The sequence below is a fragment of the Anastrepha obliqua genome, chromosome 1, assembly GCF_027943255.1.
Source record: "Anastrepha obliqua isolate idAnaObli1 chromosome 1, idAnaObli1_1.0, whole genome shotgun sequence".
In the NCBI taxonomy this organism is placed as follows: Eukaryota; Metazoa; Arthropoda; class Insecta; order Diptera; family Tephritidae; genus Anastrepha; species Anastrepha obliqua.
The window spans coordinates 118,216,525-118,239,550 of NC_072892.1; the positions used below are offsets into that span (position 1 = coordinate 118,216,525).

The window sequence follows — 23,026 nt, forward strand, 5'->3', positions numbered from 1 at the left end:
TCTCAATACGCCAAATCTTGGAAAAGACCCATGAAAGGAGAATCGACACACACCATCTTTTCGTCGACTTCAAAGCTGCATTCGACAGTACGGAAAGGAGTTACCTGTATGCCGCGATGTCTGAATTTGGTATCCCCGCAAAACTAATACGGCTATATAAGATGACGTTGCTCAACACCAGTAGCGCCGTCAGAATTGGGAAGGACCTCTCCGAGCCGTTTGATACCAAACGAGGTTTCAGACAGGGTGACTCGCTGTCGTGTGACTTCTTTAACCTGATGTTGGAGAGCATCGTACGAGCCGCAGAACTTAATCGCTCAGGCACAATTTTTTATAAGTGCGTACAATTGCTGGCGTATGCCGATGATATTGACATCATCCAAACTGAATAAATAGGCAAAGCGAATGGGTCTGGTGGTGAACGAGGACAAAACGAAGTACCTCCTGTCTTCAAACAAACAGTCGGCGCACTCGCGTATCGGCTCCCACGTCACTGTAGACAGTTATAATTTCAAGGTTGTAAAAGACTTCGTCTATTTAGGAACCAGCATTAACACTGATAACAATGTCAGCCTTGAAATCCAACGTAGAATCTCTCTTGCCAACAAGTGCTACTTTGGACTAAGTAGGCAACTGAGCAGTAAAGTCCTCTCTCGACGCACAAAACTAACACTCTACAAGACTCTCATCATGCCCGTCCTTACGTATGGCGCAGAAGCTTGGACGATGACAACATCCGATGAAGCGACGCTTGGAGTGTTCGAGAGAAAGATTCTGCGTAAAATTTTTGGACCTTTGCACGTTGGCAACAGCGAATATCGCAGACGATGGAACGATGAGCTGTATGAGCTTTACGACGACATAGACATAGCGCAGCGAATAAAGATCCTGCGGCTACGTTGGCTGGGTCATGTCGTCCGAATGGATACAAACGCTCCGGCTTTGAAAGTATTCGATGCGGTACCAGCTGGTGGTAGCAGAGGAAGAGGGCGGCCTCCTCTGCGTTGGAAAGATCAGGTGGAAAAGGACTTGGCTTCACTTGGTGTGTCCAACTGGCGCCGGTTAGCACGAGAAAGAAACGACTGGCGCGCTTTGTTAAACTCGGCCAAAATCGCATAAGCGGTTATAGCGCCAATTAAGAAGAAGATAGGGATCTCCGGAAGTATCCGTGGCCCGAGAGGAACTGGGTTAAGAAGTAATTCACTTCTCCGAAGTTCCTTTGGACCCATTATTAATGGAATAAGTTTCGTCGTCCATCTGCCACTCTGTTCAGTCTCCCATCGGCTTTGCCCCCGCAGCATGTTTTGGCATCTCCGTTCCGCGACGAAAGTGATGACGAAGAAACACGTGCGCCGTCCCACCCATATATTCGTTCCCAGTCTATGAGGGCGTCGGGTATCTCCCCGCTGATAACGAAGACTGCAGCGCCAGTAGTTAAACAGCCTCCAGTGCGTTGCGCTTGGTTTTGCAGTTTTGCACAATTCTCCATACTTCACTGCCATACCGGAAAATCGAGTTTGCGGCCGCCATGATTAGACTTCTTTTGCTCTGTGTTGGTCCACCAATGTTTGCCATTAGTCTACTTAGCATTCCCGTGACCTTTGCTTCTGTGGTAGCCGCATGCAGTATCTGGGCCCAGAAAGTAAGCCTGCAGTCAAGTTAAATACTCAGGTATTTCACTAATTTTTGGGTCACTAAGCAATGGACCCACAGTACTACCTTGTGGTACGCCAAAGGTGGCGAAAAAAGATTCGAGTGTGACAATGCACCGCCTTTGATTCGAATAGAATTTAAGCCAATGCAGAAAAGTGGAATGAAATTCCAGGCAAGCGAGTTAGTCGACCAACACCATCTGCGAAACTTTGTCGAAGGCTTTAGAAAAGTAAATGCAGCCAACTTGACAGAGAATACTGCGATACAATACTCACTAAAGACAGCCAAATTTGTAAGTATAGAACGACCCGATACAAATCCGTGATAGGTGATAACTGCACAGTTGACGCTACTCGCCAGTAGTTGCCTACTAGTTCTAAATAGAACACTTTATGCACTAAAGAGTTCAGATTTTTTATGAAGGGTATATTATTTGTCCTACTTAAGTACACGCACATCTATGTACGCATCTACATATTATGTACTTCTGTATGTATGTACGGATATTTATGCTTTTGAAGGTGCCTAACTGTCAGTACTTAATATTACATTACATCAGATTGCGAAGAGTTTCATCAGAAATGTGATATAAAAACGCAGTCGAGTTGGGTCATACAATATTTTTTTTTCGATTAAATATGAAATCTTGTTCGCAACAGGCAGGCAAAACTATTCAAAATAAAACACCGCCAAATAGCCCACATAAACTTGCGCACTGATAGCCAACTTCATCTCTTCCTCCTTGACAAGCTCTATCTATAGAAACAGAATAACGCTCAATAGGCGTTGAAACGCCTAAAACAACTATTAAAAATTTGTTTATCACATGTTAATGTTCTTAATTTGAAGGACCATCTGAATCGTAATGTATTTTGGTTCAGTTCATATTTTAAAATTTTTTATTTTTATTCTTAATTTTTATTCTTAATTTCCTTCACATCCCTCTTACATAAAACCAATTTTCTTCTATGGGATCTTTTAAGTTCGAGCTTCATTTTTAGTAGTGTTTGCCTTTAACGGCTGTCACAATTCGATAGCGAATATGAAAGGCCTTCTGAATCGTACTGTTTGGTTCAGTTTCAAGGTTTCATATTTTTTCCGAAATGAAATTAAAAATTTTGAATGAAGAAATGTTCTTAATGTCACGTGCTCTTCACATGCCTCTTAAATAAAAAATATAAAAAATAGCATCATGTATTGCATCCGAACAGTAACGAACGTTGAGTTAGTGCTCAAAACGCCTCCCAACGAAATACTTAAAACTAGTACCGGGAGGATCGGTACTTTGACGTTAGGAGGTTTAGTTCGTGTTAAAGACCCACACTGACGGTTAGGCGTACGCTGCTCTCTCTTCGTAAAACAAACAACAACACAACTGTTCAGTGAAGTGGTCTTAACTTCTGCATAAAAGGACAAACCACACCCAGAAATCTTACTATGTCTGCACAACTACATTCCACTATGATTTTGAAACTATTAAGAGTTCCTACTGAGCTGTGTGAATGGGTTAAGGCTATGTCAAAACCTAATTATAGAAGCCTTCGATTCGCCACTTCTCTGCTTGCTGCGTTTGGGCTTTGCTCGCTTGACGAAAAATTTCCATATCAATTGAAAAGAACGAGAACATAAAGGGTGTCGAGAGATCACGAGCATTACAAGTAAAGTGGTGCCGTACCATAGCCATTACCATAACCATAGCAATCAGCTGTTATGATCAAAGATAGGGGCTTCACTATGAAAGATTATAGATGCCGCACCATAGCGTCGTAGCCATAACCGTAGCCGTATGTATCTATTGAATTTTGTTTTTTCCCCATAACCATAAGCAGCTGTGAATTACTTTCCTTTTGTTTTGATATTTGCGATAAAAATTTAAATATTAATTAACGACGTAAAATTAATTGACTTACTGGAAAATTATCCGTTTTTTATGACAAAATGCAAATGTTGTTATTAATTCTACTTCAAAAATCAGCTATTTATGGTTACGGCATCACTAATCGACAAATGATGTAATGTTGTGGCTATGGTTAGGGTTACGATTATGGCGTTATGCCTACGGCGCCACTAATTGCAACTTAACGAGTTGAAGCAATAAATGCAGACTACTAATACTCATTAGGTGCTTCCAAATAAATGTAATTTTGCGCATCTCTTTTCCAGTGCTGCCGACATATGCCAGCTCCTTCATCTATGCGTCACTTCATAAATCTTGGCAAATTGAGGACGTCTCATAAATATAAAATGCTGCCGCAAGTAACAGCCCTATGCAGAGCTGTTCCAATACGACCAATTTACTTTCAGCATAGAATCGGCTCAAGTGCGTGCGTTAGCCATTTTTAAACAGAAAGCCATTACACCGGATGTCTGTGTACCAACAGGACTGCCTCAGTTGAAGTCGTTTCTTCTATGTAAACAGGTACCGTCCGATCCTACGAGCCCAAGTGCGAGCCCAATAAAGACTGCTCAAACATTTCCTGCGACAGCTTATCTTTAAGCTTATTACTTAAAAAACAATTAATACATTTATACATTTACATATAATATTACAACAGTAAGACGAACTAAATCATTGCAAACCGAGTAATTAGTTGAATTAACTCGTCACTTAGGGATATTATCATTTACTTCCTAATTACTCTATCAAGGAAGAAGCAAACAATCTAGAATTTATTAATAAATTTAATTGTGGTAATTGAAGTCGAAGCGCAAAAACCCGATGATTCATCCTTGGTGCAGCTGATTAATTGAATTGGCCCAATTCGATTATTCATTTAATACTTGCCGTATTTGATAATATTAATGTATGACAAACCGGCAGTACATTCAATGTTTGGATATGGAAATTTGTCCGAGAAAAGTTCTAGAATAATAGCCGATGCTGATTTAGCCAGTCGAAGTGCTGGCCAAGATGGCAGAAAAGTGGCTACGTAGGACCCAAAAACACCACAATTGGAACACAGTTTATTAAATTTAAACGACTTCCACGTAAATTCTTTGCAATTTTGTTTATCATAACATTTGCCGAGCAGATCACGGTATCTCTCAAAGGGTTCATGAAATGGTGAACTTAGCGCGTACGCTGCGTACGTACTACAGGTATGACAACTGCACTATCGCATGGCAACACGCTCTATGCACCTCAGTAGTCTGCGCTAGCAAATCTTATGAGAAATCAATCTCAAATGAATAAACACGTAAACGAGCTCAACAGAAGCTTAGGTAACACTCACGCCATCCTCGGATCCCTCACACTCACTAGACTATCAGATTAGACAAGATATAAGTGATTTTCTCATACTGATTTTCTCATATTGTTCCATCAATAGCCGCTATTATTTATCGACGGCTACTTAAGAAAGACTGATTTCATAAATTGAGCTAAATTATATTTCTAAAGAATTATGCATCAATCGAAACGCACTTTTTAGATGAAGGGAAATTAATCATATTCAAAGTAGTTTAATATAAAACAGAAAAATTAAATCCAAAAATGGCAATATTTGCATTACTGCATTCATAAAAAAAACAAGTGCATACATATACAGGGTTTGATTGAAAAGTAATGAGCCCGCCCGCGCGGAGCGTCTGCCAAGCGATCAACCGAATCGGCTGATCGTTGGGTCTTACCCTTCCACTACAAACCAGTCCCAGTTCGCCGGCAACAGCGCGAGAAAGCTGTTTTAAAAGTGTGTTGGGATTTTGCAGTGGCGAAAATGCAGCGATCGTTGGAGCAACGTTACTCGATCAAATTTTGCGTAAAGCTACCATAAACAGTTTGTACCTCCAGGAAGAACTGTAAACGCGGCAATTTATAAAGAAGTGCTCCTTCGGCTGAAAAAACGCGTCGCCCGGGTTCGGCCCGACCTCGTCAACAATTGGACCCTTCATCACTACAATGCGCCGGCGCACATCGCCTTCCTCTGCACCTCTGCATTGGCCAAGATGGGGGTTCCGGTGCTTTCCCACCCTCCCTACAGCCCAGGCCTGTCCCCTCCGGACTTCTTCTCTTTCCCGCGCCTGAAAAGAAAGCTGAAGGGGAGGCGTTTCGACTCCATCGAGGCGATCGAAAAAACTGTGACAGCCGAATTGAACGCGATTCCGGCGGATGAGTTTAAAAAATGTTTCCTGCAGTGGAAGGACCGCTACCAGCGATGTATTGACGCTCAAGGGTCCTATTTTGAAGAATATTAGTTACATAAGCCAAAAGGTTCAATAAAACAGCTTAAAAAAATAAAGCTAATTACTTTTCAATCAAACCCTGTATATGGTATGCCACCTAAATGTATGCTTTAATAATGATGATTAATTCAAAAATCGTCTAAGCAGCGATTTAAGGTTGAAAGGCTAATATGTAGATAAAGCAGAGCATGAAATCAAAAGTAAAAATAAAAATGAGGATTCGAAAAGATGAAGATAAAAATGAAGGTGAATATGTAACGAACGAAAAGAATAATGATCAAAGATAAAGATAAATATGAAGATGAAGATGAAGATGAAGATGAAGATGAAGAGAAAGATGAAGATGAAGATGAAGATGAAGATGAAGATGAAGATAAAGATAAAGATAAAGATAAAGATAAAGATAAAGATAAAGATAAAGATAAAGATAAAGATAAAGATAAAGATAAAGATAAAGATAAAGATAAAGATAAAGATAAAGATAAAGATAAAGATAAAGATAAAGATAAAGATAAAGATAAAGATAAAGATAAAGATAAAGATAAAGATAAAGATAAAGATAAAGATAAAGATAAAGATAAAGATAAAGATAAAGATAAAGATAAAGATAAAGATAAAGATAAAGATAAAGATAAAGATAAAGATAAAGATAAAGATAAAGATAAAGATAAAGATAAAGATAAAGATAAAGATAAAGATAAAGATAAAGATAAAGATAAAGATAAAGATAAAGATAAAGATAAAGATAAAGATAAAGATAAAGATAAAGATAAAGATAAAGATAAAGATAAAGATAAAGATAAAGATAAAGATAAAGATAAAGATAAAGATAAAGATAAAGATAAAGATAAAGATAAAGATAAAGATAAAGATAAAGATAAAGATAAAGATAAAGATAAAGATAAAGATAAAGATAAAGATAAAGATAAAGATAAAGATAAAGATAAAGATAAAGATAAAGATAAAGATAAAGATAAAGATAAAGATAAAGATAAAGATAAAGATAAAGATAAAGATAAAGATAAAGATAAAGATAAAGATAAAGATAAAGATAAAGATAAAGATAAAGATAAAGATAAAGATAAAGATAAAGATAAAGATAAAGATAAAGATAAAGATAAAGATAAAGATAAAGATAAAGATAAAGATAAAGATAAAGATAAAGATAAAGATAAAGATAAAGATAAAGATAAAGATAAAGATAAAGATAAAGATAAAGATAAAGATAAAGATAAAGATAAAGATAAAGATAAAGATAAAGATAAAGATAAAGATAAAGATAAAGATAAAGATAAAGATAAAGATAAAGATAAAGATAAAGATAAAGATAAAGATAAAGATAAAGATAAAGATAAAGATAAAGATAAAGATAAAGATAAAGATAAAGATAAAGATAAAGATAAAGATAAAGATAAAGATAAAGATAAAGATAAAGATAAAGATAAAGATAAAGATAAAGATAAAGATAAAGATAAAGATAAAGATAAAGATAAAGATAAAGATAAAGATAAAGATAAAGATAAAGATAAAGATAAAGATAAAGATAAAGATAAAGATAAAGATAAAGATAAAGATAAAGATAAAGATAAAGATAAAGATAAAGATAAAGATAAAGATAAAGATAAAGATAAAGATAAAGATAAAGATAAAGATAAAGATAAAGATAAAGATAAAGATAAAGATAAAGATAAAGATAAAGATAAAGATAAAGATAAAGATAAAGATAAAGATAAAGATAAAGATAAAGATAAAGATAAAGATAAAGATAAAGATAAAGATAAAGATAAAGATAAAGATAAAGATAAAGATAAAGATAAAGATAAAGATAAAGATAAAGATAAAGATAAAGATAAAGATAAAGATAAAGATAAAGATAAAGATAAAGATAAAGATAAAGATAAAGATAAAGATAAAGATAAAGATAAAGATAAAGATAAAGATAAAGATAAAGATAAAGATAAAGATAAAGATAAAGATAAAGATAAAGATAAAGATAAAGATAAAGATAAAGATAAAGATAAAGATAAAGATAAAGATAAAGATAAAGATAAAGATAAAGATAAAGATAAAGATAAAGATAAAGATAAAGATAAAGATAAAGATAAAGATAAAGATAAAGATAAAGATAAAGATAAAGATAAAGATAAAGATAAAGATAAAGATAAAGATAAAGATAAAGATAAAGATAAAGATAAAGATAAAGATAAAGATAAAGATAAAGATAAAGATAAAGATAAAGATAAAGATAAAGATAAAGATAAAGATAAAGATAAAGATAAAGATAAAGATAAAGATAAAGATAAAGATAAAGATAAAGATAAAGATAAAGATAAAGATAAAGATAAAGATAAAGATAAAGATAAAGATAAAGATAAAGATAAAGATAAAGATAAAGATAAAGATAAAGATAAAGATAAAGATAAAGATAAAGATAAAGATAAAGATAAAGATAAAGATAAAGATAAAGATAAAGATAAAGATAAAGATAAAGATAAAGATAAAGATAAAGATAAAGATAAAGATAAAGATAAAGATAAAGATAAAGATAAAGATAAAGATAAAGATAAAGATAAAGATAAAGATAAAGATAAAGATAAAGATAAAGATAAAGATAAAGATAAAGATAAAGATAAAGATAAAGATAAAGATAAAGATAAAGATAAAGATAAAGATAAAGATAAAGATAAAGATAAAGATAAAGATAAAGATAAAGATAAAGATAAAGATAAAGATAAAGATAAAGATAAAGATAAAGATAAAGATAAAGATAAAGATAAAGATAAAGATAAAGATAAAGATAAAGATAAAGATAAAGATAAAGATAAAGATAAAGATAAAGATAAAGATAAAGATAAAGATAAAGATAAAGATAAAGATAAAGATAAAGATAAAGATAAAGATAAAGATAAAGATAAAGATAAAGATAAAGATAAAGATAAAGATAAAGATAAAGATAAAGATAAAGATAGCGATAAATATAATGAGACTTCAATAAAAACAACTCATTGCAATGGGAATCGTACTACTAATAAAACCACTAATTGCATACATTTTCGTAGTGAAATTGGGAATGTTTGTCTTGATGTTATACTACAAATGGAGTCAGTATTATGCCGATCAAGAAGAGCCAACGGTTTTGTGAGGAGCATTTTCGTGACAGAAATACACTTGGAGATTTGTCATGCCTTGCAGAGGCATTAAAAAAAAAATACAACATTTTCTATAACATGAAGCTTCATGACCATAATGGGTTTCGGACCGAATGGGAGTCACGTCGGCATCCCCGTAGTATGAGTTGGATTTCATAAAAACCTTTTCACCTACCAAACACTGTTAGAAAAACATATTTCCACAATGTGATGGATCATATCCCCAGTGGGCTATGAAGCCAAGACTCTGCGATTGGTAGTCACGCACAAACTCGCTCGCATATGGCAACCGCGAAAGGACAAATACAAGATTGTTCAATAAGTTTCGTGGTTCGGTAAGAAAAACACAATTTTATGATTTGAAATACACTTTTTTATTCAGTATAATCGCCTTGAACATCAATGCACTTGTTCCAACGAGATTCCAATTCAATCCGTCCCTGAAGAGAGAATCTGGATGGGCTGAAAATACACTTCCACAGCTGTTATGACCTCATCATCTGGACAACAGATGGAAGTCGCTGGGAGCCAAATCTGGTGAATACAGTGGATGCTCCAACAACTTGAACTTTAATTTATGGATTATTTCAGCCATCGCCAAATGCTTTTGTAACACAATGGGTTGTCCTGATGCAAAAGATTTTTTTCTTTTGCAAAACTGGGTATTTTCAACAACTTTTCTCTTCAACTGGTCTAAAAGGTTTTTTTTCGTGTTGCAATAACATTCAGAATTTATTGCTTTACCAGTTTGCAAGTAATCCACAAACAAAATTTCTTTCCTATCCCAAAAAAAACTGATGCTAACATCTTCTTGGCCGATTCCTGAACACGAACTCATTGTGGAGCAGAAGAACCAGGTTCACAACACTCTATTGCCACTTGTTTTGATTTATGATCATGGTGATAGACCCGAGTATCATCTGTAGTGATGAATCGACGCATAAAATCCACTTTATCATTTCGTAAACGCTCTAAATATTGCTGAAAAAGTCGCACCCGTTGTGCACACAGCTCCCTGAAACCCAATACTCCAGTCAAATTATTGCTTACACTGCCCAATAAGATGCCTAAGGCTTCTAATAAACTCTTAGTCACTAAAAGATTTTCCAATTCGATGTTCTCTATTTTTTCTACGTTTTTTAGTGTTGTTGCTGTTTTCGACGTTCTTGTTGTGAATCGTCTTGAACGCAACGCATCTTTCTACTGTACTACCTGATGCCGAAAAGTCCCTATACACTTTAAGAATTCGTTCATAAATTTCTTTCGCATTTAAACCTTCCAAAAATTAAATTTAATCACTGCACGATACTTGATTTTTTCCATTGTAGAAAATACTGTGACACGTCGATACTAAATGGTTTGTAAACAAAGAATGAACTGACAGATTGAACTGAAACTTCACATACATACGTTTATATGAGGAGTGTATCAACATAACAAACTATAAATTAGGCTGGTAGCAATTCCCAATCTTATCGAACCGCAAAATTTATTGAACAACCTAGTATTATGAATACCAAAAATATTATTTTCATTTTGTTTTTCAATACCACTCAGTTTTGTAAAAAAATTAATATAGCCCTTGCCTTTTTTCGCATTAGGGCGATTTATTTGCTTTACCGAAAAAATGTTAAGTGTACGAAAAGAGCAATAAATTGTTCTTAAATCTCCCATGAAACCTGCAAAAAACTTAAGATTTATTGAAATGAGTGTATGGCAATAGATATTTATCGCTTGCATTGTTTCTGAGTGGTTTAATTAAGGGCTGTCAAAATAACCGGGTTTACCTATATACTGGAGGTGATAATAAAAATAAGTATATTGTGAAATCAAATTAAAATTTTCACAACGTTAGCATTATTTAATAGCCAGACTTCTCATACGAAATTAGCATATTTTTAGACTCTTTTAGGTGATAAAGAATACACCGCACGAAAAAATTATAAGAGCGTTTGCTTTTAATTCAAAAGTGTACAATGAAAATTATTACGTTACAATTATTATGATATAAGGACTTTTAGTCGCTTAATCTCGTTCTCATATTTATGTCACCACTTCGTTCATGCTTCCAAAGCAACAAACGAATTTTTGGCAGCAAAAAAAATAACGATTTTAGAATCACCTGCCTCCAGCCCTGACCTTAACCCAATCGAAATGTATGGTCAATACTTTCTAAATTGGTTTTCAAAAATGGAACACAGTTTGATAGCGCTAAAAGCCTTATAAGGGCGTTTAATGTCGAATTTCCAAAAAAAAATGTATCAAAATATTATAAAAAACTTAATCAACTCGATGCCTCAACGACTTCAACAAGTTAAAATCAAAGGATGAGCCAACACAAATAACTAAGCTCCAAATTATGAGTAGCACCAAGAATTCTATAGGGTTGGGGAATAAGTTCGTAAAGTTTTCACCGAAGACTTTAATTTAAACAAAAAACAATAATTATATCAATAAGTTAATCAATTACATATATATTCGCCGTTGCTACTTACAACCTCTTCCCACCTATCGACCAATTTGTTGATGCCGTTCCGCCAAGAATCGCCTGGTCTGGTGTCAAAGAAGTTGTTGAGCCAGATTCTAAGGAACTCTTTGTTATCAAAGGTAACGCCCTTCATATGGTTTGACAGGCAGCGGAAAAGATTGTAATCGGTCGGTGCAAGATCCGGAGAATACAACGGATGCTGAAGGACCTCCCATTCGAGCTATTGGGGACGATTTGTGCAACATGGGGCCTGGCGTTGTCGTAAAAGAATATGGTTTGACCATGTCGAACAGTTCTTTTTAGTCAAATAGCCTAATTCACGCGGTGTAGCTGGGCAATGTAGAGCTCCTTGCTGACCGTGGTTTTCTTTTCGAGCATTTCCCAGTGCACCATGCGCTCCCAGTCCCATCAAACACATGATCTTCTTTGGATGAAGATCGGACTTGACTGTCGGCTTTGGCGTATCTCCACCTACTCCTTTCTTTGCTTCATATTGATGTATAGGCACCGTTTCTCATCTCCCGTGACGAGTCGGTACAAAAAGCGCTGTTTATGACCGCGTGTTGCTCGATGGCGGGCGAGATGCTCAGAAGCAATTTGAAGGCGATTTTGTTTGTTTTTTCGTTGAGCTCGTGAAGCACCCAGGCTCCTAATTTTTCGATAAATCCCATTGAATGAAGGTGATTGAGAATTATTTTATGATCACAGTTCCTCTTTTCCGGCAGCTCACGACTGGTTTGGCGACAAATCATTGTAAAATAAAGAAAATACAAAAACGCTATGAACTTATTCCCCAAATCAGTATTTGTTTATTTTAATATAATAACATTGGTCTTATACTTTTTTTGTTCTGAAGATGTTACTTTTCTTAATAATTAATTTAAGTTTCGTGAAATGTGTACTTATTTATTACATTTATCTTAAAAGTTTAAATATTAAAAACATAAATTGTTAGCCCAAAGCTGATAATAAAAATATAAGAAATTTAGTTGATTTTATAATTTTTTCGTGTGGTGTATTCATTTGAAAACAGCCTTTGAAGCTCTTCAGACCCTCAGTACGTATACAAGCGCATTTTTCTTTTTCTCTAAAGGTCTTATATAAACAGAATGTGTATAGAAGAAGAAGAAGTATAGGTAGAATAAAAGTTTAATAGTAAAGGATTAAGAGTTTAACTAGAAGTACTTCGGTTAGGTAAAAGTTATGCAGGCATTGCGCTTTCTGGAATGACGTGAAGCTATTCGTCTACAATCTGCTTATTGCTTGGATCTGAAGAGGTTAATGAGCCACATATTGCACATACATACAGAAAAAACTTCAATTTGTTGTTATCGACGATTTTTATGTTTCAACTGTCTATGTATGTATGTACAAACATATGTATGTTGGTTGTTTGATGTAGCGTATTTGATAACAATTTAAAGTATGTTTTCGCATTGACATAATCCAGGTAGACACATACTTATCTACTTATAAGAACGAATGGAACAGTTTGAGTATGAAACTCATTATAGTTGTTACTTCCATTCGAAAAAGTGCGAGTAAACCCCACTTTTTAATTAAGTTGCTTTGATTGGCATGGCTTTGCGATATAAAACACACACGCACACACAAGCACATTTTCGCAAGTACTCGGATTTGAGTATATATTACATATGTACATATGTACATATATCACGTAGGAGTAAAATCATTTCGACAAAACGTCACGCTTGTGTTCTATAAAAATTATATACTCCGGATACAAGTAGTCACATTATGCCCAAGAATGTTTATATGTATCGAACCTTTGCCCCAATTTTATAGGTAAATATGCATACTTATAGTACTTACTTTTTGCGCCTCATTTTGTAGTCACTTTATCGCATAAAGTTTTTGTTTTTATTTTTTATAAATCGAATGAAAATTACCAGCGCCGCAACACTCAATTCAACTCAAAATGCTGTTGTAATTCAATTTCGCAATTTTTCTTTTTGATTTGAATCGAAATCAACTATTTATTCTTTCACTACATACGGATAAGACAAAAGGACAGCAACAACTGGAATGGAAACTGCAAACTGAATGCCGCAACGCAACAAATTTGTATGTGCGTATGTGTATGCATTTTACATGCATATATATGTATGTATGGAAGTGTAGGTGCATCTGCATTTGCGAAGTATGAAAGGCGGTGTAAGTTTTATACGCAAACATGCAAATACAAACACACATACACACACATATTATTCAAATAAATATATGCGCACAAATGTTAATAAAAGCGGTGGTTTAGGGAAAAAGATAGGCCTTTTTTGTTTTTGTTATTTTGTTCACTACACAATCACATGCTGACTTCGCGCATCGCATATAAAGTACGCGAACGGTAATAACAGTATGCCGAAAAAATTAACAAAATCAACAAAAAAAAAAGACGGGGGACGACGTGTATGGCCCAAATTCACCATGTCCGTACACGATCGACAGCAATGCCGCGCCACTACCTAAAGGTGCTAGCCCAATGCCGGTTTGCTTTACTGGCTTTGCTCGCTTTACCCTACTATGAAAGCTTCTATGGCCAAATGGTAGATTTGAATGCTGTCAGAATAACATAATAATCGACATCAAACGAAGCGAATAATGAAATTGAAATGTTAAAGGCTGACACAGTGCTGTTGAATAGAACATTGCGCTATTCGAAACTTTAAAGTGCTTCACGGGGCGTTACAGTACATTTTTATCATTTTTTTAGATTTGTGGAAGCAAAGCAAGCGTACGTTGAGCCAGCACCTTTAGACGCAACGCGCACAGCTAGTCGGCCAGTCAACCAGCCAGCCAGCCAAGCAAAAGTTCTTTATTATTATTTATTTATTGTTATTTTTGGAAGATCACACGACTCACACGAGCGAGCACACGAGCACTGAGGTGGTCACAATTATTAGCCCGTTCACTTAAGTGGGGAGCAAAGCTAAGTGCGCTGCCAATGTGAAGCGACGACGTCAAGTTCATTTCGTCAACCAATACGACAGCACAAATAAATATTCTCTTGTTATAAATTAATTATTGTCACTTTTTTAAATTGCAATAGATACATATTATATTTGAAAAAAAAAAAATTCAACAGCAAACTAAAAATGCACCGGAAAATTAGTGGCCACTCAAACACATACATAACAGGCAACTGTCACTGAACTGAACTGGACTGACAGCCAGCCGAAAGCATGAGCAAACGCACGACTCGTGCTGCCGCTGGGATGGGGTAAATCAAAGCTGCACATCGTATGTATGTACGTTACGTCGCGAAAGCCACTTCACTTACAATGATACGACTACCAACGTAGGCATACACATAAACACACAAATCCATGCACAAGATAAGCGCACCGACTACGATCTGCAAGTTCAGGTCCAATTTGTTGGGCAGTAGCGCACGGACGGGTGGGCAAAGAGCGCACAATACGAGCACATAACACAACACTCGTAGCAACATAAGCGTATCAGAAAAACAAAAACATTAATATGTATGTATTAATATTAATAAGCAGCAGCAGCACACAAAACGTACTACCGGCGCACTAACAACACAACTGCATTTTTCGAATAAACACCGTCAACTGAGGTTATTCCCTAAGTAAGCCCAATGTTTTGAGGCAGACAAGGCCGATAAAAATTGGGAGAATTTCATTTCTTTCGTCAAGAGCACACGTCGTTTGGCGCTCTTTGTGCTCTTTGGCCAACAAGCTAAAGGGAGTGCCATCAGCTGGCTTCTTTTTAAATCGAATATAATTTCAACACCCAACATCTGTTTCCCACTCAAAAAAGCAACAAAAAGTTAACATCGTATTTCCATAGCACAAAAACAAATCGCTATACGCTTAAACAACGTTTCGAGATATTCATATGAGTCTGGTAGTAACTGAAGATGAGACTTGGCTATTTGAGTATAATGCCGAGACTTGTAAACAAAAGGTGGCCAAACAAAGCGAGAATATCCAAGTCGCGACTGAAGGCAATGTAACACATGGGCTGAAAAGTCCCGGGCCTAACTGAGAAAACACGTTTTTTGTTCAAAATTAGCTAACGTACAGTCTGTGTCAGAAAAAAGGAACCACGATTATTATTGGAGTATAAAAGATATATATTTAAAATTTTTTTTTTACATGAAAGTATGTACAAAACTACGAGTCGCAATTACTCAATAAGCCGTGTAGTCTCCATCGTTGTCGAGAATAGCCTGGCATCTTCTTCATGCTTTGAACCAGCTTTTCTGCGTAGCTCATCGACAAAGAGGACTAGATTTTGCGAACTTGTCGCACGAGTTACTTTAAATCAAGGACTGGTCCTTTCGGCAAGATGCGTTTTCATAGTTCCCCACACATTTTTAATGGGGTTGGTGTCTGGGGACTGGGAAGGCCAGTCCAATACTGTGACGCCATTTTCTTGTTTTGTGGTTTTCAATGTGTTTTTCTGAGATCAGTGGTTTTGATGATGTGGGACGGTAGAATATGTTCGATCTCTTCAGTCGACGTTCGATCGTGTTGATACTCACATCTATTCCCTTTTTAGCAAAAACTGATTGTGCTTGGCGTAGTCACAAAGAAGGATCCCGCTTAAAAAGTTGGACGATCACTTTATCCTGCTTTTTCGTTGTCACTCGCTTCAAGCCACGCTCGGAAAAGTCATCAACATTTTTGTAAACTTTATACCGCTGATTCCACATCACAACAAACTTTTTTGACTTTTTAAATCACTTTTGCAGCCGCAACGTTAGATAATTTCAGCCCTTTCGAATGCGTGCATAAAAATAGCGCCTCGAAAATCTTCGCGTACTTCTCACTCATTTTTGTTTCGTTGCGTTTACGGGAAAGTTTCGAACGACACTAACCTGAGTTAGGACTGGTGTCGTAGCCCTTGAGTGGGACTATTATGCAGCAAAAAGCAGAACGAAATATATTATATCTTGAAGTAAAAAACCGGTTATTTTCTTCTGACACAGACTGTAATTTCCGTCAAGAACAATGCAATAATTCCTGCGCTGCTCTAACATTTCAATATCACTGTAACGATTTATCTATTGAGTCAAATTAGACCTCTCCATTCGACCGAAATTTCTTACCGGCGAGCATTTTTTAGGTCTGCGAACAGCCAGTAATCGCTGGGTGCCAATTCTGGTAAATACAATGGATGTGGAAGCAATTCGAAGTTCAACTCATGTAGTTTTGCCATTATTTTGATTCACGTGTGACGTTCTTGTTTTTGGTCAACAGTGAGCAAAGTCGGCACCCACTTTGACCAGAACTTTCTCATAGTCAAATACTCTCGTAATATAAAGCCAATACATTCTTTTGACATCTTTACGATGTCAGCTAACTAACGAAACTTCACTTTTCGATATTTCAAATCGATTTTGTGGATCATCGGTGTCTCTACGACTACTTTTGATGTCAGCAAATTATCGTTTTATTGTTGTTTCTGATGGAGCGGAGCCCCCATAACACTGTTGAAGCCATTGTTTCATTTGAACGGTATTTTTTCCATCAAGAACCAGTGTAAAATTAAAACACGAAATTATTTTTGATTCACTGTTTCGAAAATAACAAAAAGAGCGTCACTCTTACCACAATAACTAACGAACAAATCAATAAAGTTGATATTGGACCAGCTTTTAAGGTTAGTTCTAAATGAGAAAGAGGTGAATGCGATAAAACTAGCGCTATCGATAGGTTAGGTCCGAGACTTTTCAGCCCACGTGTTATATATATTTGGCGTCTTGTTGTTGTTTCACAAATGGGGGCGGGACCTACAGTTTTAAGCCGACTCCGAACGGCAGATGATTTTTGTGAGCAGGTTTTTCATTGCCAAAATACACTCGGAGCTTGGGCATTGTCTGCCAAAAGGCGGCCGCTATTAGATACAACTTTTTCTATCATTTGGGGTTTCATGCATGAAGATTTGAAGCTGTGCACTTCCAAATAGTAGACACGCACCAAGCCATTCGAATACGGCGGGCTGAAGGCAATATTGCTCGTCTTTGCCATTCACCGAGACAGTTCTATATTGACGTCCTGGAGCGACTGCGGTCATGTATTCCGTGTGCAGCACAAACTCGCCGAAAACAGCTGAAACGCACAGACTTATTGCTGCCCCCTTCTTTAGTTTCGACAGGAACCTCTGTGACTTTTTCTTATTTCCTAATATTAAGTCTCACCTCAAGAGAACCGAGGTGCTGAATGGCTCGACTTGGTAACATTGGAATCGTTTTGTAGAGTTTGAACGGGCCTATTGGAAAGGCCAATAAAAAAATTGTTCTCGTAATTTAATATTTCTTTATTTCATTTGCAAATTTCAAATTCGCCACACCTCGTAGTATGCATATGTGTCACTAAAAGAGGGCGCGCTCCTTAAAATATTAAATCAGCTCAAAAAGTGGGGCCTCTTTATCATTTGAGGCTCTGATTAGGCTTTGCAACACATTAACGAGAAAATTTCATCAAAAAAATTATTATTATTATTATTATTATTATTAAAATAATTTGGCTTGATAAAACTTCAAGAAACTCCTTTTCTCTCGTTAAAAGTGAACGAATGGTGTGAATTCCATGCCAAAGGTAGGATTAGACCACATTTTTTCTCGATAAAAATAATTTCCATTTTACGATGATTTTGTTGGAAGTCTATTTTCGGACTTAATTAGTTGGACTTGGCATTAGTGACATATGGTTGTTCCACAATATGTTGCCACGGATGGTTAAACGATTGCCCCGTTTAAAGCGAAGTTCGGTAATCGCTTAGCCTCGAAAACTGGTCCGGTCGAATCGTCTCCTCTTCGCTCCTGCGAGTTAACGTCGTTTGAGTGGTTTTTGTGAAGTTATATTCAGTTATTAGCTTAATAGTGTTGAAGGAGCACAGAAACCAATTCCGAACACGAAATTATTAACTGTACGGCCAACATGAAAGAAAGACTGATGGAAAATTAACAGCAAAGAATCGTTCTATGCAAACATGCTGGCGGTATCGAATTGCATACTTAAATTTAACAGATACATATATACACCAGTAGTAAAATTCACTAACTTTAAACGATTCAATAATTTTTATTTTAGTTTAAAATATTTGCCGTTTGCATTCTGCCATTCACAAACTTCTGTTAGCTAACACTAAACAGCTGTATTCTTCTATTTACTCAAGCTGTTAGAAAGTGGCATCTCTGTCAAATTAAATATCAAAACGAGCGTATAACGTATGCATACTAGCCAAGCTGTTAAATCCACTCTTGAGTGTTTTTTCAATTATACCCTATGATCAAAAAGTACCGGGAAGGTGATATTGACTGTTTTCTTTGATTGCCAAGGCGTAGTGCACCATGAGTACCTTCCATCGGGCCAGACAGTCAATAAAGAATATCATATATCCGTTTGAAGCGTTTGAGAAATGCTGTTCGTTGCAAACGGCCGGAAATGTGAGCAAACAATTCTTGGATTTTGCATGACTATAACACGCCATTGCACCGAGTCCAAATTGTGCTGGATTATTTGACCAAACACCAAGTAAATACCATCGTGCAAGCACCGTATTCACCTTATATGGCCTCGTACGACTTCTTTTTGTTTCCCAAGTTGAAGTTAACACGACTTGGTGGAAGGAGATTTCAGTCGATAGAGGAGATCAAAGAGAATGCAACGAAGGAGCTGAAAGTCATCCCTTCGTCGGCCTACCAGGGGTGCATGGAGGACTGGGTTAAACGTTGGCACATGTGTGTTGCTTCAGACGGGTCATATTTTGAAGGAGATAAAATAAATTTGCCTGAAATTTAACTCTTTTTTTTTATTTAAATATTCCCGGTACTTTCTGGTGTTTCGCAAAGCGTTTTCATTAAAATAATTATTACCATATTTCAAAACTTAATGTTTGCTTAATACTTCTTGAATTTTTCTTTACGATGACAGTGACAGCTCCTAATAGTGCTGAGCAGCAGAAACCAAAATTTCTTTTGCACTTTGCCGCTTCACTTGATCGCAAAGCATGGAGCAGTTGAGTACATCCGTTACGCAACTTATGCTATGACTAACGGACGACTGCTTCATGGATATTCGCCATAGCTCACCTACGAGTTGTTGATAACATTCAGTTGACTGTCAAGCTGCAAAATTAGGTAATCATCCAACTCTGGAGTTAACCGGAATAACTTTTGGAACTTCCTTGCAGTCAAATGGAAAGGAGTGTCCACATCTCGGAGCAAACGTCGATCTACTGTCTGGGGCCTCACTACCGCCTCTCCGCGCAATAAGTCATAAGCCAAATACTCGAAAGACATATTCGCGCTTTTTTAATAACTTTTTGATAAAGTTATTTCACCGTTTTAATTAAAACCGCTAATACTTATTTTCAAAATTGTTGTCGTTTAGTTTGCGATAATCGACTTGCTAACCACAGCTAACAGCTGATTTAGCCTTATGGATTTGTGTTATGAAAAGGGTTACCAAATGGCAAACTCGTTATAAATGTCGTTAACGAAAGATAACAAAGCGAATATCGTTAAAATATTAGTTTGGGGAAAAATAAATCCATTATTATTCATCCATTCTCGATAAATGACTGTAGTGATCGACATCTGGAAAGTATCGACAAACAATTTGAAGTTTATGCTCGTTTTCAAGGTGACATTTCACTCTAATATGTCAATGAATTCCACTACACGAACAATTGTCAGCCTTATAACTCAATTATTACGTGTAATATTTAAAAATTTAATTGTTCTGATCCTATTGGAAGCCCCTTTATGAATATGCTTGTATAATATTATACTTAATTGTATTTTTAGTATCTCTTAGCGTTGATATGCGAATTCGAGAAAGAGAGTTTACCAATAAGAAATTGAGTAATTGCGGAGCGTAACAATGAGAGCCGCTGCTAAACAATAAATGAAAAGAGCGCTTTTGTATTTGGTTAGGTTATCATCACATAGAATAGATTTATCAAAAAAGCGCTACTGTTTTGTATACCCACGCGCACTTGTCTATAAGGGTATGATGATTTTATTCACATAAAATAATATGTGGCAGCACAAAGAAATCGAGATAGTTATAGATATTTAGAATATAATAAGATGCTCTAGATGATGAGAGGAGTCGATTTAGCTATGCCTGTCCGTCCGCCCAGCCGCACGCTAAGCCGGCCAAAAACTAATATATGCCAGTGAAACTTGGTAGACACACACATTGCGCTTCATCCAAGGTAGGTTAGGTAGTGCTGGCTGATCTGTAGAAAGATCTCACTTAGACCTCTAGGATGCGTTGTGTTGCCAGTGCTATGTAATTTGAGTCGAATTTTTATTTTATGTAATTCTTGATGCACGTCTTCGCAAGTTTTAGCGAGCCTCCTCATAAAAATATCTGCCGTTCGGAGTCGGCTTAAAACTGTAGATCCCTCCATTTGTGGAACAACATCAAGATACCACAAATAGGAGGAGGAGCTCGGCCAAGCATCTAATAGAAGTGTATGCGGCAATTATTGTTTTTTTTTATATAAAGTTCTGTCCGAACCGAATTTAGCACTTCCTTACTTGTTTTTTTATATAAGTATATATTTTTTTTTTGTACTGAAAAGGGCTGCACACATTCTCTACTGCGATATTTAAAGTATTTACTTTACTAGGAGATATGCATATATTTGTGTGTATTTGTATATTCGCATCAAATTTAATTTTAGAATAACTTTTTTGCTAAATAAAAAAATGATTTTGCTGATGTAAATTTTTATTTTGACCTTTACACGCACCTTTGCTTGTCTATTTTACTGCAGCTGTTTAGTTCACTAGCGTCAAATATGATTGACGTACGACACCATTTGCAAAACTTATAAATCTTCCGATAGGGTGATTATTTTTGCGCCATGTATGTATGCATGAAACGTTGCCGACGCTTTAGGAAATATTTATGGAATTTCAAATAGGGGTAAACCGGTGTTTCAATAAACATCTCAAACGATTATACAAGGGGACTTACAAAAGTTCGCTAAGTTGCATGGAAAAAGCTTACGAAAATATTTTTAATTTGTAATTGCTTAATTTCATTATTTCTTATAAGTATATTTTCCACAGAAGCACCATTAATTTCAATACATTTCTTTAATTTGTATGTCCCCTTTTGAAATTAACCCCGAAAAACACATTTTTGTAGCTTTTCAAGTTCTACATTTACTGCATTAGTTACGTGTGCTTTGCTGCCTTTTTTTCTATTTCCGAACTAATTTTCAAACACTTTTGGTGAGCAGTTTTCAGGATAACATTTAGCAGCTACTGCTTGAAAAATATCTAGGGGAATAGCAGCTACAAGTTTTACTTTAGCGAAGTAACCCGAGATCATCAATTTCGTTGCCGACTTTTGCTGCCTGGCTTTACCAACTGAATTTGCTCCTAGTAGGCTTCATGCGGTCAACTGCTAATAATTAGTTTCCGGATCATACTTAAGGGGGGATCCTCATGTAGAAGTCTCAAAAAATCGATTTTTTGTTTTTCGATAACTTGAAAATATACAATAGTATCTTAGGAATATACTGTGAAATTTTCATCTCGAAATTCTCAATATTATAGCTTCTACAGCCCACTAACTAGGTAGAGAGCGGTCCGCGCGCTCCTGTACCTCAACTTTAAACTCAATTATTTCGAAACGACTTTTTTAAAAACTGCTCGTGTTGTAACTCAAAAAGTTATAGACCGATTTGTTTGAAATTTGGTGAGGCCTTTTTGTATGTTACTACCGGAAGGATGAACCAAAAACTTTAGACATTTCGAGTTGATAAATTACTTTTTGGGGGTTAAAAATGTCAATAAAATAGCCCTAAATTCTGACTTTTTTTTTGAAAGGCTTATTTCATTATTAATTTTATACTTTTTTTTAATTTTAAAAGTTCATTCTTTCCGTTAATATTTCATAAAAAGAAATCACTTTTATTTTTTTGTTTCAGATCGATAGATTAAGAGTGATAAATGGATCAGTTTGGGACCTCGCGCCGTAGGCAGCCGACAAGAAATGATGCTGAGCCGCCATTTTGAAAAAAAAATAAAAAAAAAATTTTTTTTGTACTCTTAAAAGGTTAAATAAAGTTGTGTTACAGTTTCTAATTAATATATAATAATTATTTTATCACCTTTAAAAATATGTTTAAAAAATGACCGATTTTGAGGCTTCTACATGGACTTCCCCCCTTAAAAAACCAAACTACGTCACTTTCCGGTCATATTAAAGTTGCTAGACTCTCTGTTTACGCACCTTCTTAGGAAATCGAGCAGTTTTCTTCATGTAATGTAAGTTATTTCGCACCATTTGCAATACTGCCATTACATACAAGCTAAATTCACTATTATTTCTTGTGTTAAAAGCAAATCAGCGGTATAAGTTCCTACCATCGGTGCAACGCACCTACCGCACAGCATCGGGGCCTGCTGTTCAAGTGATAAGCGATTCAATACCGATAGATTACTAACCTTTGAGAAGAAAAAGTTGTGGGCATTAAAGAACGAGAGGATGAAAGAAGGAATTAGCAAACTTGAAGCGCACAACGAGACACGAAACGC

At 35.8% G+C, this 23,026-nt stretch overlaps 1 protein-coding gene across 4 annotated transcripts in view; it reads right to left on the minus strand.

The window, feature by feature from the left end:
* Positions 1 to 23,026, minus strand: part of LOC129235854 (mitogen-activated protein kinase kinase kinase 4) — a 51,405-nt gene that overhangs the window by 15,819 nt on the left and 12,560 nt on the right. Inside the window, exons 1-2 of one of the 4 annotated variants that reach the window (XM_054869906.1) lie at positions 14,771 to 15,031; positions 13,306 to 13,513 (exon numbers count right to left, since the gene is read on the minus strand). The exons of 1 other annotated variant lie outside the window; for it this stretch is intronic. In XM_054869906.1, the coding sequence (XP_054725881.1) occupies positions 13,306 to 13,319 (14 nt within the window). In that variant the 5' untranslated portion in view covers positions 13,320 to 13,513; positions 14,771 to 15,031. Of the gene's footprint in view, positions 1 to 13,305; positions 13,643 to 14,352; positions 14,525 to 14,770; positions 15,032 to 23,026 lie in introns of those variants that run through there. 2 more of the 4 variants (XM_054869907.1, XM_054869908.1) reach the window with 2 other exon arrangements.